This window comes from Schistocerca serialis, chromosome 2 (genome assembly GCF_023864345.2).
Source record: "Schistocerca serialis cubense isolate TAMUIC-IGC-003099 chromosome 2, iqSchSeri2.2, whole genome shotgun sequence".
NCBI classification, from domain to species: domain Eukaryota; kingdom Metazoa; phylum Arthropoda; class Insecta; order Orthoptera; family Acrididae; genus Schistocerca; species Schistocerca serialis.
In genome coordinates this window covers 632,401,003-632,419,973 of record NC_064639.1, presented here as the reverse complement: position 1 = coordinate 632,419,973, position 18,971 = coordinate 632,401,003, and the positions used below count along the sequence as shown (strand labels likewise).

Sequence of the window (18,971 nt, the reverse complement as noted above, 5' to 3'; positions counted from 1 at the left end):
TGTGACAGGATGCTAACAGAACTTGTAATTCGTCTTTGGAATGAATATGTACTGTATCTAAAATGTGTGAAATGTAAACTGACACTTGATATCATTTCTTACTATATAACGCTACTTCTGTTGTCCATTCATTTTCTAGCATACTTCTTTCTGTTTGTATTGGCACAGAGACAGGAATATTTTCTTACTGTAACAAAGCATCCACATATACTCTTACAAATAGCATTTAGCCTATATTACAGCAATTGAACTGTCCTGATATTTATTGGTTTCCACGCAGGATACAGCAACTACGATAGTACAGTTATCAGTTACAAAGTCGAAAATTGGCAATTTGTTGTAAGGTCTTATGGGACCAAACTGCTGAGGTCATCGGTCCCTAAGCCCACACACTACTAACTTAAACTAAATTACGCTATGGGCAACACACACATCCATGTCTGATGGAGGACTCGAACCTCCGACGGGTGGAGCCGCATGGACCGTGACAAGGCTCCCAAGACAGCGCGACAGTCCTTCGCTACAAGAAGAGCACAAGTTATGCTGCGATTTCGAACTTTGTGTTCGTCTTCTACATCTGCGACACAGTGTGCCCTAGGATGTATGGTTGCAGAAGTCTGCATTTTGGCTGTTCATGAAACGATAACACCTCGAAAATCCTCTCTTCGTGTCTCTGGAAATGCCTGCAGCAAAACGGTTTCTTCATCCGAACGAAGAGAAACATGACACTGCTTACCATATCAGGATTTTACCAGAGGAGTATTAACTAAAAGAAGATACCTATGTAAATCCACCCTGCGAAGTTTTGTCTTGAGAATGTCCTCCAATGTCGTCAGTTAATTTCGGTAGTAAGCTCTTGTGAGGGTTTGTCCCTTGATTTTTTTTCTGTTAGCATCTGCAGCAAATTATTTAACCTAACAGGGAAATCGGTGATGATAAACGTCATCTTTGTACACACTTTGCCTGAGAAAAACATTCTGATATTTTGTTTTGCTAAAGTAATAGTTTATAGTGGTTTCTTTCTTCCTTGCTGCCAGAGGGTTGTGTCATTCCTGTAACTTGAGTTATACTGTGACACAGTAATTCTACTTGATTTATTTCCTATTTACTTTGCAGTATAGTGCATAGTCCTGCATTCTGTTCAGATTGAAGCAGCCTGTTTAGTAACATGACGATCGGACCCAGTAAGCGCTCTATCGTATTCTGAACTCAACATAGTAAGTTGAAACTGCAATCAATGTTTGTAAACGAAGTTTCGTTATTATTACAAAAACTATCAGTTTACTTTGTTAGTTAACACCAAGACGATACGTTGTCATCAAACTCTTTTCATTCCATCGACTACTTCTTGGTCTGCTGCTAATTGTTCATGAAAATGAAATCAAACTCGCAATATCTTACAGGATCTATTAGACAGTAAGAAAAAAGTGAAAGAATCAACGTCATCTTCCTAAATTTTATAATTGCATGTTCTCTTTTCATCTTCGCAGTGTGATGTACGCTGTTCTTAATAACATTTAGGTCTAATGAACAATCTTAAAATAACAAAACCCAGGGGGGGGGGGGGGGGGGGGGGAAGAGAGGTGATATATTACACTGTCGACCGTCTTACGAATTTTTATTGCCATTACGTTATTAAAACTAGTTTTTCTCTGTTTCTTGTACTGAACGAAAACTCTAAAATATTGGCGGAAACGGACTGAAGTCGAAGAAAAAGATGTTATAATTTTTTGAAATTATGTGTTTTTCTTTACGTCAAAACGTTCGAGGTAAGGACAACATTACTTATTTACTTAATTTATGCATATAATTAATTATATAATTAATCATTGACAGCCCATTTTCAATCAATCTTGCATTATTTGAGTTATTTGTGAATTAATTGCCACTGTTACATAGTTATGTTGTGCAAGTTAGCTGACTATGTGTAGCGAATGTGCAACATGGTACAGTGCTGTTACATTGTTTGAAATTCTTAGTGAAAGGTGCCCATTTTTAATTAACATCGTTTGTGTGCTGTTATTACACTAATATATGTAATTTGCCCATGTAATTATAGCCATGTCCGTATTATGGTAAAAATAGAAAAAAAAATAAAAATTTAATCTGAAAAACATAATCACGTAGAATCATACCCTGAAGGTAGTGAATTCGTTGATGCGACCGGCAAAAATATTGTCTCGTCAGGGGCGTGAATTGGAGTCAAAGGCTGAGAGAGAACAAATTGGCTAGCCATACTCAGTACCCATTTACGGCAATATGTCGAAGTTTAAAGGCACTGGTGAAAACGATTTTTGAATACCATGGCAATACCAAGGCCATACGAAAATTAATAGGTGGAATAAGTTATATAAAAGGATATGTTCAGGAGGTAAATGGAAAATCCGATAAGTTCACTTCTGGAAAAGACGTTATGTTAAAGAAACAGTTAGAACAGTAGAGGGAAAGTTATAAGTTAAAGAAACAGTTTCACATGCAGAGGGAAAAATTATTCACAGTACTTTTAAAAGTTGATTTTGCATATAGGCACTCAGATGAATGAAAAACTATATTAAGAATTACAGCTTGTTGGGCAAAGGTCCTCTTCTGATCTGTTGTCTGAGAGAGGAACTTCAGATGAACCACTCACGTCAAAGTTAAATGAAATCAAAGGTATTTTAAGTAAAGAGTTGCCTGAATGGCTTTTCAATACCACTTCTCAAATTAGTGATATAAGCTAGTATTGTCAAAGAAATGGTTCATGACATGCCGCCATCAGTTAGTAGGGAGAGTGGTGACTATATTAGTCTGGCGCTGTCTGAAAGAATGCAAAGTGGTGAAATAAATGTGTCACATAACTGTGTTCCATACATGGTGGGAGTTGCCGTTTTGTTAGAAGAATGTCTATTGAAGCAGCGACAGTTCGAGGTTATCACAACCCATGAAAAAATCATCCTGCTGTGTTTGTAAAACCTATTAAGGAAGTATTGCCTAAGTCTTCGTCAGATCAATAGAAACCAATGGAAATATATTGTCTCCTATTTATCAAGAATACAAAAGACAGAACACCTGCTGCAGATCGTCTCTCAATGAAAACGTTATGTGAACCTCCAGTTTTCTCGCGGTATAGAGCTCAAATTTCTTCTTGTCTTTGATATATAACGTTTGAATCCACCTGATTTCAACGAGTAAACGAGTAAGAGTTATTCCAAGTTCTAGGAGACTGAAGACCTCAGAAGTTAAGTCCCATATTGCTCAGAGCCATTTGAACCATTTCAGCAGACTGTCTAGTCCTCTGCCCATCACTGACTATGTAGAAAGCTACCACAACTAGAAAACTACTGCACTGTCTTATAGGATGATAGTCACAGCCATGTAAATTATATGTGGACTGCACAAACGAATTCAGACACATAGCACCTACAATTCATCGATATCGAATGAGTGCCTACAAATGTCACCCTGTACGTGGCCTAATCTCCTTTATTATGTTTCTATGGTTACTACGCCAGAAATATGACAGTGTAATGGTGACAGAGTTTTCATAGACAGCACAGTGTCTCGTGACAAACATGTCAACTTTTTTCAATGCCTTCCTCAGATTCGATCTTCACTTGTTCCAAATTAACATTGTAAGTGTAGACCAGATGTGTCTTGAATTCAAAGAAATAGTTCGAGAGAAATTTAAAAATTCGTGCCAATTAATTTAACAAAGGACGGTGCTGATAACGCTTGGTACATAAAACGAATTAGAACCCTGTTGCAGAAACAACGAAAAAAGCATGCTAAAGTTAAAGGAACACGAGATCTCCTAGATTGGCGATCTTGTACACAAGCTCCTAACTGTGGACCTCTGCAGCCAACAACTCATGCATGTTCCAGAGTTAACACCACTACATCAGCGTCTACGACTGAAATGGGCATGTGACCATCGGCACTTGACGCTGGTGCAGTGGCAGAGGGTTGCTTGGTCTGATGAATCCCGATAACCTTCATCATGTTGATGGAAGTACACGAATCAGTCGTCTTCGAGAGTACCAGCTCGTTGACATTTGTACTGTGGGCTGGAGCCCAGCCGTGTCGGCTCCATTATGCTGGGAAACATTCACGTGGGCAACCATGGGTTCAGTGGAGCTCGTGCAAGGCACCATGATGGCCTAGGAGTAACCACACGGGTTGCTGACCGTGTACAGTCCTTCATGACGATCATGTTTTACAACTGCATTGGCACACTTCAACAAGATAAAACGCCATGTCACAATGCTAGGAGTGTGATGGAGTGGTTTCAGGAACGCTGTGGCGAGATCAAGTTGAAGTGCCGGCCCTCCGACGTGCCAGGTCTGAAACCAATCTTAGAAGTCTTGGACGTGACTGAACAAGGCGTCAGAGCTCATTGCCCCCATCACCCGAATTTGCAGGAATTAGGTGACTTGTATGGGCAGAAGTTGTGCCAACTCTATCCATTTACCTACAAACGCCTTACTGCTTTCATGCCATGAAACGTAACAATTGTTATCCATGATAAAGTCGGCTATTAACTAGGTGGTCATAATGTTCTGGCTGATCAGTGTATGATGTGTGATACTGTAGTTTTCGTGCAACAGTTTAATGGAAGCTCTGTGTTACTGATAGATTCGTATTATGGAGTTATGCACAAATTGAAGAAAAGTGACATTTCTCTCACGGAACACTATGCTGTCATAAATGATTCTGACACCCTTATACTTTCGTATCTCTAGCACAGTAATCGTAGAACTGTGAAAAAGCAGTGTAGGACAAGTGCAGGGAATATGTATAGACAATCATTAGATAGCAAAGAAATTTAGGTGCTATGTTTCTGTATTGTTATGAATATTATAACCCAAAGGTTTTTATAGAGAGACAATCAGCAGGAGAAGTTCTTTTGCTTCCATGACAAATAACGGGCAACATGAGGTTTGTCTGTCTATAAATGGTGGGACCGACATCTTTATAAGTAGGCTAAATTTACATCTATATCGGTATACTTCGCAAGCCTTGGCAGATGATGTGCTTGTATCACTACTAGGCATTTCCTTTCCGATCCCACTTGCAAAAACAGCGAGAGAGAAAAAGCCTGCTATAAACCTCTATGGGAGCGTTAGTATCTTGTAGCTGGTCTTTGTGGTCGTTACGTGAAATATGTGTTGGTACAAGTAGAATCATTTAGTAGTCATCTTCAAATATCAGTTCTCCATAGTGTTCCTTGAAAAGAGCATCTCCTGGAGGGTCTGTCCCAGGGTGTAACTGCATGACACACCTGCTTGTCATGCAGTGTGCCATGGCCAGAGGACCAAAGTCGTCTTCACGTATTATGCGATCGGAAGTTGTGCTTAATGTCGTGCAACAGACGGGTACAAGGAGAGAATCCAGCTAGTCGGCTGTTGGGTGCAATTTTGGTGTCAAATCCTCTCGGCTGTGCTCACAGAGACCTCTGGATAGCTGAATAGCGATCTAGCAAGTATGCTGATTGTGCAGCGACAGAAGTTCGTATGTGTGGTGTGTGTACTGCGCTTCAATTCTCAAATGTCAATCCCTACAACATCATGAATATATTTAGCACTTGGTGCTTTGCGGTCGATTGACGTGCGAAATGAGAGTGTTGGATTGTGCTTGGGTATTCACACATTACGTATTTATAAAGAGTCTCACTGCAACATCTTCGTGTACCTTCAGCAACAGAGAAATTGTAGCACAGGCTTGAAAACCATTACATCTAGCTATCGGAGGAGTAGTTGATGGGAGAGGGGAGGTAAGGAAGGAGATAAAATTTTTTTCTAAGGTGGTTGGATTGTATGAACACTTCCGGGTGAACACATGTGCAGCTAAACCGTCTCTGTCCTGGCGACATATTTTACGCTCAGTTATTATAGTAGCTGTGTTATTGCAACGATTTTACTAAACAATTAGCGTATATGTTGCACTATGACATATTGTTCACAAGTGACGGTTTTTTTCTTACAATTTCTGTAAGTAATTTGAGAAGTGAACTATTTTTAAGAGTTGTGGTAGTGTGTATTGGTGTTCTTACACTTCAATGATAGTCAACTATTCTATCCCTTCTTAACATGTGTCTGTGTACAAGTTTCGGAGTAGCTATACAATTGTAGATCGGTAGGAGGCTACTCTCCTACACATTAGTGGCTTTTTGATGTCCTGTCCGATCTTACCACGTATGTATGGGTCTGTATACAACTTCCCTAGGCGATATACATTTTTAGATCGTTTGGAGATAATTATTCTGACTTCCCCGCCAATTTCGACTAGTTTTGTGGATTAGAGTCCACAGCAAAGTGAACGTATATTCACACGAAATTGAGAGAAAATCCGTTTCAAGCGTCCCCAGTTGAGCCATACTCCAAGGTGAGCACCCGAGCTTCATTCAGTCTGTGGTAGTGGAAAAGGACAAATCTGTCTTAAACACTGTGAACTGACCGGCCATTTTAAAAAACACGAGCAGTTCTAGCACAGTCAGTATTCTTTATGAGTTGCGAAATACATTCTCAGTCTATCATCCTATATCCTCTTGAAAGGTATTCCCACTATATTCATTCATTATCAGTTCCTTCCATCCGTTCCGTAGAAGACTTAAGAATGCAGTCCTCAGTTGTATGCTTACTGGTAATACACGTATTAAAATCCACTCTGTCCATCACCAACATCTTAACTGAACACATTTCCCACCAAAAGTAAAGACAGTACCCTCCACTCCATCCAATATACCGCCTATTCACATGTGGTGGTGGAAGGGGGTGTTGCATTCATATCTGAGGTTCCGGATACACAAATGATTGGAATATGTGAGGATGGGGTTGAGGGGCTGAGGATTGTGGAGGACAACCCAACACCCCCAAAATAAAGCAAACAAATAAACACGCTATCTTACATCCCTCTCTCAGGACAAAGTGAGTCTTTTTCCCACTAATATCCTGATTGGAGACAAGAGGGGTATGTGAAGGGGTGTACAGGAAGTCTGCGGAATTTCCCAAGTGGAGGAAATGGGGAAAAGAATTGGTCATTGCCACATATTTGAGAGATGGTTATATGGAAGGAAACAATAATAAAATTCCTTTGCACATGGATTATGAAATGCACGCCTTAATAGGCATGAGCACTTGTTCATATCAGGTCGTCCTACCAGACGACGTCCAACCCAACGTTGTTGTTGTGGTCTTCAGCTCTGAAACTGGTTTGATGCAGCTCTCAATGCTACTCTATCCTGTGCAAGCTCCTTCATCTCCCAGTACTTACTGCAACCTACATCCTTCTGAATCTGCTTAGTGTATTCATCTCTTAGTCTCCCTCTACGATTTTTACCCTCTACGCTGTCCCCAATGCTAAATTGGTGATCCCTTGATGCCACAGGACATGTCCTACCAATCGGTCCCTTCTTCTTGTCAATTTGTGCCACAAACTCCTCTTCTCCCCAATTCTGTTCAATACCTCCTCATTAGTTATGTGATGTACCCATCTAATCTTCAGCGTTCTTCTGTAGCACCACATTTCGAAAGCTTCTATTCTCTTACTGTGCAAACTATTTATCGAAATGTTTCACTTCCGTACATGGCTACACTCCATAAAATACTTTCAGAAACGACTTCCTGACACTTAAATCTATACTCGGTGTTAACAAATTTCTCTTCTTAAGAAACGCTTTCCTTGCCATTGCCAGTCTACATTTTATATCCTCTCTACTTCGACCATCATCAGGTATTGTGACGATGGTGTTGGGGAGGGTTGAGGGGAATAGTTGGTGGGATAGGAAGGGGATTGGTAGAGCTGTAGCCGTGGACTCACGAATCTCGCAGTTCCCTGCCTTAGTGTAGAGTTTTACCCGGATTTTTAACAGATGCAACCTGACGTTTGTATTTGTACAGATATGTGTTCGTGGCAAGGTAACCCTCTTTGCTTGATTTGAAGCATTTGTGGCCATTGCAGATCTAATGAAGGTCGATGCTTATGACGTGTTGGAGGCGAGTTGTTATGTTACGCATATTCTACGCTACAGAATAATTTACTTTAAATTTTTGGATTTTCTTCTCTTAGGCATTCCTGGTTGTTCATGGACAGAGAGACTAGATGTTCCGCATTTCTAACAGCTTTGTGTTGTGAAACAGTACGCTAATTAAAACTTTCTAGAGGAGTTTGGAAACAAACACGTTTCTATCTGTCAAATGAAGTTTGCCTGAAGATGTAAAACGTCACAAAACATTTTTTTGAAATACGTTTTAATGCCAGTAGCGATTAACAGAATACTTTCAAAGTTCATTGCCAGTTGATTTGCTCCCGCTAAGCTAGAGACCAGCTCTTGGTCAGTTAACAAATTTAATTAAGTACACTAGGAAGATCCTCAAAATGTTTGTTTGTATAGAACGGTGTAATAAACGATAAGAAGACCTTCAAAATCTTTGCTTCTGTAGAACGGTGCAAGAAAAGATAATTTTCGCGTGTTATTGCTGTTAACATTATATGAATTATAGGACGTGTCCTGTTGCCATCTCTAAGAGAAGCTTGGTAAGGAGAACTGTATAGTGTAACTTTACGATTGTGTTGAATGTTTCTACTCACTGAGGTGTTCACATTCTGCTGGGAGTGTTGCTGATTGAGAAATCGAGACCCACATTGTTTCCAAGAATACATATGAAAACACGGAGTACACATAGGCAGAGCCCAATTACCTGGGTGTGTGTTATGCAACTGAAATGGACAAGTTCCACACTGTTGCTCACCAACGAATGTTTCGCTTCAACATTCACCTACCTCATCGACATATTTAAATCGACTTTTTGTATAGGTTTGTATTTACTTTGCTATCCATTCGGTTAAATAGCTGTCTGCTAAATGTGTGGCATACAATGAAAGGTCTCTGTTGGATTTCTTTCATGTTTAATTTCTTAAATCTGTTGCCATTTACGGCATAAATACCTCTTCTAAATTTACTGTGGCGTTTCTGACTATCTGGGAGGAGACTGAGTAGTGAAACGTGTTACATTTACGCATAAACAAGAACGATCTGTCACACTACTACACTTTAAAACAGAGTTCATATGTAATTCATGTCACACAGTCTCACACGGAACCTACATCCGCTTTCTTTTATATACTGTATATGATAAGATACTGTCATCCCCCTTTCCTTCTGGGTGAGAGGATGAATGAGCAAATGTATTTGTAGTTGCATGCTTGAGGGTAGCAGACAAGCCTGTCTGCTAGAGAACAGTAGGACCAACGTCGAAACAGGTAGCTACGCTTTCTTAAAGCAGAGAGGTGTCTATTCTTAGTATGGTCCTGTCCGTCCGTTGTCATGTTGGTATAGGAAGCTGCCCCTCTGGCCACTTCCGTTTGTATTTGTGAGCCACCCCTCAGGAAGAGACCAAGCAGTCCGTCCGTGGCGAGCGTCTGAAGTGGTAAGATCTCCGGCTAAGCGCGTGTCTGCTAAGTCCGTAGGACAATGGATTTCTTAAGTTCAGCCTAACTGAAAATTTAATCACCTTTATTTCAGGTTTAGCTCTAAAATATCTAATGTTATCTTAAATTGCTGCGCAGTGTAATTCTCGTGTGAAGTTCAGATTATTTTCCGGTAGTTGCTTTGTCACTACTTTGTGCGTAAAGTGGAACCACGTGTTGATCAGTAACTCTAACTAAGATCAATCTTAAATGCGAATGCTTGTGTGATTATAACGTCTCGTCTCGACAATATTTTTCAATATAGCAACTTTTCTTTATGTTCAACCCACGTGGGGTGTACTTTGCGAGACCAGTACCAGGTGCTTATATAACTGTTTGACCCATCAGGTTGATAGTAAGACGTTAGTAACCAGTTCGAGGTTTTTCTTTTGTAAATTGCTTTTCGATCTAATTTATTTTAATTATCAAAATTATTGTGGAGTTACACTCTTTGTGTAAACCAAGTTGACCACGTGAAGCATGTGGTGTAATCATCAAAGTACCCCTCAGCTATTCTTTTCGCGAAGATTTCACAAAGAGTTAATATGAATTTAGTATACCAGCGTGTGGTAATTACATGACGGACAGGATTGTGCTACAAACGTAATTTCTTTGGGTGAAAATTTGAATCTGTTGGTAGTGGTTAATTTTCTGTTGCATGTGTTTCAATGTTCTTTGTGTGTTGTTTTATGAATGCAGTGTTGTATGCAGACTCCCAATCTTGGCTCTATATTTGATGTGTTCCATAAGATAACAAACTCACATTTTCACAGTCCTAAACAAGGCACCAGCTCAGTTATAACTCACGTTTAATATGCTGAAATTTCAATGATCAATCTTAAAATAAATTTCCAAATATAAACTGATTTCTTTCTTTTTATTTAAATTCTCTTTTATATATATACATATATATTACCGGTTGTTGTATGACTATTAAAAGATTATAATTAATGTTAGTCTGTTTGGGAATTTGGTAAACCTAGACAAGATACCTGGTGAAACAGTTGCTTAGTAATGCAAGATTAACTTCCCCAGACAGCTCACAGCTTTTAACCCGCTATTATTGAATATCTGTACCCCTGTCATAGCAAATCAAAGTAACAACCTTACAACAACACTCGGCTGTCGAGCAAACGGAAGCTTGCCAGAGGTAACGGTAGTATTGCAAGGGCTCAGGTCGCGATGTTTGCATATCATTTTTTCACAAAAGGGTTGTGAGCCCTCTTTGGAATGCAGTTCACAAAACGAAATTCTAGACTACACACTTAATGGGCTATAATATGAGTCTCTGATGTGCTATAAATATGTCAATAGTAGAACCTGTACGAATTTGAAGCGGGTCTGTCTCGTTGGCTCATTTCTGGAGTTTTAATTATTGGTCCATTGTTGTGTATGCTTTTGATTGCTCACAGAAATCTTGTACAATGTGTACTAAAATACCGCACAAGCCAGCAGAATTCATATCAGGTCGTCCTACCAGACGACGTCTAATCCATAGACTACATAAATGAAAGGTGGTGTAAATAGTCAGTGAATTCCAAAAACCTCATCCACGAGTCTCCACTGGCAAATGTTCTGTCAATGACGCCAGATCTTCCGTGTAAACCTAGTCATTCCTATGCACGGATACAATATAGTCTGTGAATGTCTGTCATCCCTTTATATATCGGCGTAGATACTTTGAGCATAAAATGAAGGTCATGCCTGCTGGCTGAGATACATACGACCAATAATCCACCTACACTCCATAGATGAATGAAATGGGAAAGACCACTATATAAGCAATCAACAAAATCCGTGCTTATCCAAACTATATACAAAGTACTGATCTACTATTTGAGTAGCATCTAATATACACTGACGAAAAAAGTCGCGACACCGGAAATTATTGACGTAGAGTATTAAAAATTCTGGAATACATTTGACTAGACAACGTACGCAAGTGACTGTCTTCGTACGATCACAGGTTAACGTAAGCGCGAAATAAGCCATTGCTGATAAGTTAGAAACCGGTGTAACAGCCAGAATGTTGAATGTGAATACGCAAGCGTGTATGCATTATGCTCTTGGTTCGTTTGTACAGAGACGGTTAATACTGGCTGTGAATGAATCCGGAGTTGTCGTCTCATGGTGCTCGACTGGAGACGGATCTGGTGGTGGACCAGGCCAACGCAACATGTCGACACTCTGTAGAGCATGTTATATTGCAATAGTGCTGTGTAGGCTAGCGTTATTCTGTTGGAAATCACCCATGGGATGCTATTCAGTAATAGCAAGACAACAGGGCGAATCAACAGATCGGCATACAAATTTTGATTCAGGCTGCTTGGAATAACCGCGAGAGTGCTCCTGCCAACATACGAAATCGCACCCATGACCATGACTCCCGGTATAGGTCCAGGGTGTATAGCATTCACACAAATTGGTTGCAGGCCCTCAGCGGCCATCATTGTCAGTGATGCACAACCAACTTTCATCAGAAAACATAAAAGACATACTTCCTGACCTCCTATTAGCTCTCGATTCATACCACTGAAATCGAAATGTCAGTGGTTTGGGGTGAGAGGGCGTTTACCTCGGAGCTCGGGTTTCACTGACCTGTTAACACATTTCGTTAAAACGAATGTCGCACTTGATTAAATATGGGAACGCTCTATCGATTCACCACTTAAAATGTGTATACAACTGATCTCCGAAGAGTCGTGAGGAGCATTTGCTCCGACTTTTATGCTTATATTTGCAATTACGCTTTTGATTGTTTACTTGGAATCAGCCGAAAAAAGTATTACTCGTCTCTACATTCAAGCGACCCTTAGTGTCGCCAGAAAGCGTCTGTTTCATACCCGTTACAGGCAAAATGAGTGTGTAAAAGAATCTAACATGCCCCTCTGACAGAGCGCTCACAGATTTCATCTAGTCATATATATATTACAGTGTAGAGCCAAAGAATTGCCGAAGTCCATCGGAATGCACAATGAATGGATGCAGGTGATCTGACAGTATGCTTACGTACGTGGTACCCGTCAGAGTCGTTTCTAGACGTATCACGCCTCCCATATCACTCCAACTGCCCGCGTCCCACACCATTACAGAGCCTCCATCAATTTGAACGTCCGCTGCTGTCATACTGGTTCCATTGATTCATGAGATTTTCTCCGTACCCGTACACGTCCATCCACTCCATAAAATGTAAAACGAGACTCGTCCGACCAGGCAACATATTTCCACTCATAAGCCTTCCACTGTCGGTGGTGACGGTCCCAGGCGAAGCGCAAAGCTTTGAGCCGTTTAGTCATAAGTGTACGCGAATGGGTCTTTGGCTTCGAAAGCCCAAGTCGATGAAGTTTCATTGAATCACTCTCACACTGACTCTTGTTCATGGCCCTACACTGAAATCTGCATCAATTTGCTGAGTTGTTGCAGTTCTGTCACGCTGAAACCATTCTCTTCAGTCATTGTTGTCCCAGTTCCCCAGCCGTCGCGATGTTGGTGATTTGATGTTTTATCGGATTCCTGAAATTCACTGTACGATCGTGAAATGGTTGCACGGGATAATCCTCACTTCATCGCTACCTCGGAGATGCAGTGGCCCACCGCATAAGCGCCGGCTATATAACACCGCTTTAAAATTCATTTAAATCTTGATAACCTGCCATTTCAACAGTAGTAACCGATCTAACAACTGCATTAGACACTTGTTGTCCTATACAGGCGTTGCTGTCCGCAACGCCGCATTCTCCCTCCTAAGATATCTCTGTGTTTTAACACTCATGCCTACGTCAGTTTCTTTGGCGCTTCAGTGCATATATTTATAACCGCACCGCACTTATTTCGTAGGTGTACTATCCTCTAGGCACAGGGCTCTCATCTTCAAAATGGAAAGCTGTTTGGATCGCAAAGTACATAGCATGAACGATCGGTGGCATCTATACATTTTATTTCATCAGGATTTGAGCCTTACTGCATTATCAGAGGCTTCGTTGATAGAAAAAGAATCTTCATTTAGAGCCTGTGCCTAAACTGTCTTGTATTAATTTTAAAAAAAGCGTTATGAGCTGATTTAGGAATTAACTTTTTTACTAGAGCTTTCTCTTCTCAATCCACATTTAACGGGGACTGCCCACAAGACGTGTGTGACATATCAACTCAGCTGTGTTGATGCTCTGTGGCACTTAACTTACGTGGAAACACGTCTTTTTGTTTTCTCGGTTTTACTACAATGACACCGAATTGAGAGAGAAGTGCCAGATACCCGTCTTCTTCCAATGACATCGAATGAAACTAGGAAATTTGTGGTAACGTCTTATGGGACCAAACTACTGAGGTCATCTGTCCCTAAGCCTACACGGTACTTAAACTAACTTACGCTATGGACAACACATACACCCATGCCCGAGGGAGAACTCGTACCTCCGACGGGGGGATCCGCAGGTACCGTGACAAGGAGACTCAGACAGCGCGGCTACCCCGCGCGGCTACGTCGAATGAGAAGGAAGTGAACGGTGCAGTATGATAACCCGTCTTTTTTATCCCGGTTGTTGAAATAGCGTTGGTAATAAATAAGGCAGAGCGAACGATAATGCAGCTTGCCAAAAACAAGGAAAGTCAATCTGCTGCTTGTTGCTGCACCACAGTTCCCGGAACGGAAAATCAGAAAGGAACGGTACGATAACATTCGATGATGCCATTGGGTGATTAAACATATATAAACGAAAATCTAAGACCGGCAGCAGTAGTATTTCTTATCGAGTGCAATGAAGGCTGCTCTGTTCTTTGTTGCTGGTAAGTATTGGCAGAATATATAAATTTTCTTTCACGATACAATTTTTTTTTCTACCTTCTTTTTACATGATTTCTGAGACAGCAATTCGCTTGAAAATCTATTTACACACTCGGAGAAGAATTGGTCACTGCCACAATTTTGAGAGATGCTTGTATGGAAGGAAACAAGAAAAAATTCCTTTGCACATGGACTATGAAATGCACACCTTAATGGGCATGAGAACTTGTCCATCTTGACTACTTTGAAACACATCATCTCTACATAAGTCGTTTGCTATCTCGAATCATCCACAGAATATCAATGTTTGCTGATAGATCGTAGTGAGTTACTACCTGATCGTTAACACTCGAGTGATTACTGAGTGCAACAACGATATAAATTAAAAGAATGGGAATAAATAAAGTTTTGCTTTAGTTAGCCGTAACTGGGTATGCCAATGTCGTCTGCACGAATTTAGATTGCTGAGTAGAAAGGAAGTCAGCAACAAAAAGGGGCAGAAGTTAAATTTGATAAATAGCTAATCACGAAAGTACCGGGCAAGAAAGGTAATGGGGCAAAAAAATGAAGTGAACTCGCGTGAGCTTAGATGCGAAGACACGTGTAACATGAACACTGAAATCTAACATGCAATAATGTTAATTATAATTCTGCAACGACTAGCAACGGTCCATAGAAGCTATGCTGTATTACGTAATTCGTGATAATGCTGTCTGTTTTAAAATATGTTAAATCGTGGCCAAAACAGAGTACAGTTCTTTACCGGTTACCCCGAAAATGATGCCATAGAAACCGTCATTTATGCCAACTGTTATTTGCTAATGCTAATGCTACGTACATATATGCAATAAAGTCATTTACAGAACACAACATAAACTCGTAAACTTTCTTTGACTGTCATTTAGCCAGCATACTTTTGTCAATAAAATATGAATTGAATTTGAATGACTTCCAGTTTGATCTTATTGTCAGATAGTTTGATCGACCTGGGTCTGTAAAGTTTGCTTTGAAGAATGTCCCAAAAAGTTACTATTGCGCTGTCATGCCTGTTATGGAGCTATAAAAATACTGGCTATATCTTACTTTGCGATGCGTTGCTTCTGATGTAATGCTTATTACGAAATTCATTATTGGCGGTAGGCTCCTCTTGATTAGTCAGCAGCTTGAATAAAAAATTGATGCGTACAGCAGTCTTCATTAATTCCAACATCTTCTTGCGATCATGTTGTGTGTCCATACACGTCCTGACTTAATTATATTTTGCCTGCCCACATACATATTGTAACACCATTTCGATAACAATCTCCATTTTGCATTTGCGGACCGTCACACATGTCTCCACCGCACCATAGACCCTTCGCAACTCATCTCTGCCCTCTGTTCTAGGACTGCGTGCGTTCGCGACAACGATGTTATTTTTCCGTGAAATATATTCTTTGCGTTAGTTGAACATAATTTTTTTGTCTCTGGCAGCTTATTTATTACAACGATCTATGTAATTATTTCTTCTTTATTCATGCAGCATGCATTATATTTCGATGAAATTTAATTAATGACAAAATTCATAAGTAGATGTAGTTACGAGAAATGGTTATAAACTCATGAAAGGAAGTAGCTGAAAAATACATGAGACTTCGGGTATTACATATGACCTGCATTTGTGAGTCGTCGCTAAAGGTCATGCTCAATATGGTGTTTGGTACTGGCCTTTGTAATAAGAGGCTACCATTATTATGGCAAAAGTAGAGAAAAAACCACAATGTAAATGGTTTTCACAAGCTGTTCACAACACATACTGGTTCAGTTAGAATTAATGTATGTGCTGCACCTACCCAGAACTATCAATACGGTTTACAGTTTCCCAAACTGCTCATAGCTCTTACGGAAAGCGTTTTGAGCCCATTTGTACTGGACATTTCTAATGGCTTGATCCAAACTACCTCTCTAAGTATGCAGCACTTCTTTTATACCGAGTGTATTGTGATCAGTAGTGGGCATGTGACACTTCCTCGTCGTACCCTTGACATTATCTTTCCCAGTATCCGTTTTGTTCTGTTAAGAGCAACATGTTGAGTTATATCAGCAATTAGGTACCAAAACAGTCTCGTGTTGTGGTACAAAACATCTTTTAGCATTCTACACAAGTGTCACAAATATGCCGTAATCTGCTGCTACAGCTTTCCTAATAACAGTTACTTAGGATATATGTACAACTTAGAGTCTACCAGACAACAGAGTACCATTACCATCCAGAGGAGATAGATTTGCAAGTGGCAGAATTGTGGAACTAGTCATTTGAGTTGCACCTTATCTCCGTATATTCAAGCTAGCACATGGCAATCAGATTACCTGACAATAGTATCAGAGCGCTAGATGGTAAAGTTGCACCAACAGCCAGTAGACAAAGCTGCAATCTGTAATAATGTTCATTGTTTTCTATAGCATTGGTCGCAGTTGCGGCGGTATACGGACGACCAGAAGAGTCGACCACTGCCGCCATCCAGGGTGAGGAACAGCCGTCCGCCACCATCCCGTCTGTGAGAACATTGGTGGCGGCGTCGTACGCGGAAGAAGACGACGATACCATTTGTGTCCAGGCAGACAACAAGTTCTACTTGTATGCCAATTCACTGAAGCTGTATTCTTGCTACAACCTACTACCGAAGGGTAAGTTACTTTCCATAGCACGATTTTGTATCCATTGTTGACAAGATAACCACAAACTGTTGACTATAAAATTTTTGAAGGGTTCCAAAGTGAATGTGAGAATATGAGTTAAATCAAACCATCAAGGGAAAATGTTTATCCTTACGTTACACTTTAACGGTAAAATGTTACCTCTCCGTGAACAATGAAAGATACGCCACTTTACGAAAATGCAACTCATTAACATTCTTCACCAAAACTATTCAGAGCAATTTCCAGCACATATTTAATCCTTTTTTCCAGTTACTTGTTAGACTCTTAAATGTGATGCATTTTTTATCTTTCTACGATGTAGAATCTGAGTTCTACTATCCGAATTATATTATATAAAGCTACATGAAGTACTCCATGGGCTTTGGTCTCAACATTTAGCGAAGAGATATTTTAATAGGCAATAGATATTCGTGCTGTGGGGTTTATTTTGACAGTACTGTGTTGCCTGTTTGGTACCTAGAGGTCTTCCACAATCTCACTGTTATGGCACCATAAGAGAGCGAAAAATGAAATTCATGCCATGTAAATAGTTGATGACTTATCATTGTGTTATCAGTAGTAAATGTATAATGGTATATATTTCTATTCGTAGTTTCTAACTCTATTAAAATATATTTCTTCTATTTATTGTAGTTTACGTGGTGAAACCAAAGAGTCTGTGTAAACCAGTCCTGTCCGACTGTCCCAAGAACTAGGAGTATTGCAAGGGTCTCGGCTCATCCTGGAGGAGCTGAGTCATCTAGGATTGAGTGAAGACGAGATGGCTGAGCTATTGACTGAAGACATCAACAATTTTCACAGAAAGAAGTAAATTCCAAGAGTGTAGAACTTACCTCTTTCACTAGCAAGAAAAACTGGTGGAATCAACATATCTTGTTTTGTGATACTTTCTGATTGCTTCAAGATATGCAATAAATCAGCTTTACAACCAGGCTACAAACTGAGTGGAAGAATTATTTCTTAAACATGGTTTAGCCTGTTGTATCTTTCTGTTGGACTTTTAATAGTTTTATTCAGACACAATAAAACTGTTCTTTCATGTCCTCAACTGTTATATATCAATTGTAGAACACATTTCCTAATCTGTAGCTTTACATAAATAGTGGCAAAGTATAACTGCATACTAATTATACAAAATACACAACATCCATTCATGCTAACCATGGACCATCCAAATACCCTGTTCCTGCCTTAACACTTTAACTGGAACGATGACACCGATGGACACTGCAGAGACTTATGACTGACACGGTGGCTTGTCCTTGCCTTTCCTGGATAACACATGAAATAGTTAAAAGCCAGAAAAAATGGTGTCTTCTCTGGCCGGCCATCCGACTGCTCCTGCTCCTCACCGATGGCCAGACCTGCACTCTGGGCAACGCCATCGCCGTGCCACTGGAACGACGCCATCTGCAGCGTTACAGAACCCCTGGTTGCCACCCGTGGTAGCAACGCGGCCACATCCTGCCATCTGAAGTCGCCTCGCAAACTAAAGACGTATACACCTGCAGTTGCGATGCCGTAATATTTGTGGGGGACGCTGCATCGCGCCAGAAAATGGAGGGTATATATATAAGAATGTCTGCGCTCTATGAATTAGTAAAAATCTAACAAACAGTCGTTGTATATTCACCAGGACCCTCCCCTGCTGTTGTCCACATCCCCCATCCTTGGCAGGGACCGCGGTCCAGTTTACATTTCTCTCTTTAGATTTCACATATATTTAAGTACTATACTTAAATGACTGCTTATGAAATTAACGAAAACTTAATGCTGTTGTATTTATAAGGGATTTATGTGAACTCTTCAGCTGTCATATAAATAAATGCCATTGGACAAATACGGAAGCAATCACAGCTGCATCACAATCTTCAGTTGGCTGTCTCTTGGAAGGCATTTTATGACAACTGTAACTGTATATGAACAAATTGTAAGTAATTTCAGTGACACTTAACTGAAAGCTGACAAAAATGAAGTAGACCTTAATTACAGGCTTAGAATATAGAAATACACATCTGATAGCCCATGAATATCAGGAGATATAGAC

General features: G+C 40.2%; 1 protein-coding gene across 2 annotated transcripts in view; it reads left to right on the top strand.

Annotated features, from left to right (window-relative positions):
• The first annotated feature begins 14,096 nt into the window (after nt 1-14,096).
• The window catches only part of LOC126457711 (uncharacterized), a 64,428-nt gene continuing 59,553 nt past the window's right edge, over nt 14,097-18,971 (top strand). The window contains exons 1-3 of one of the 2 annotated variants that reach the window (XM_050094243.1): nt 14,097-14,226; nt 16,667-16,891; nt 17,558-17,868. In XM_050094243.1, the coding sequence (XP_049950200.1) occupies nt 14,199-14,226; nt 16,667-16,891; nt 17,558-17,619 (315 nt within the window). In that variant the 5' untranslated portion in view covers nt 14,097-14,198 and the 3' untranslated portion in view covers nt 17,620-17,868. Of the gene's footprint in view, nt 14,227-16,666; nt 16,892-17,557; nt 17,869-18,971 lie in introns of those variants that run through there. The other variant, XM_050094245.1, reaches the window with a different exon arrangement.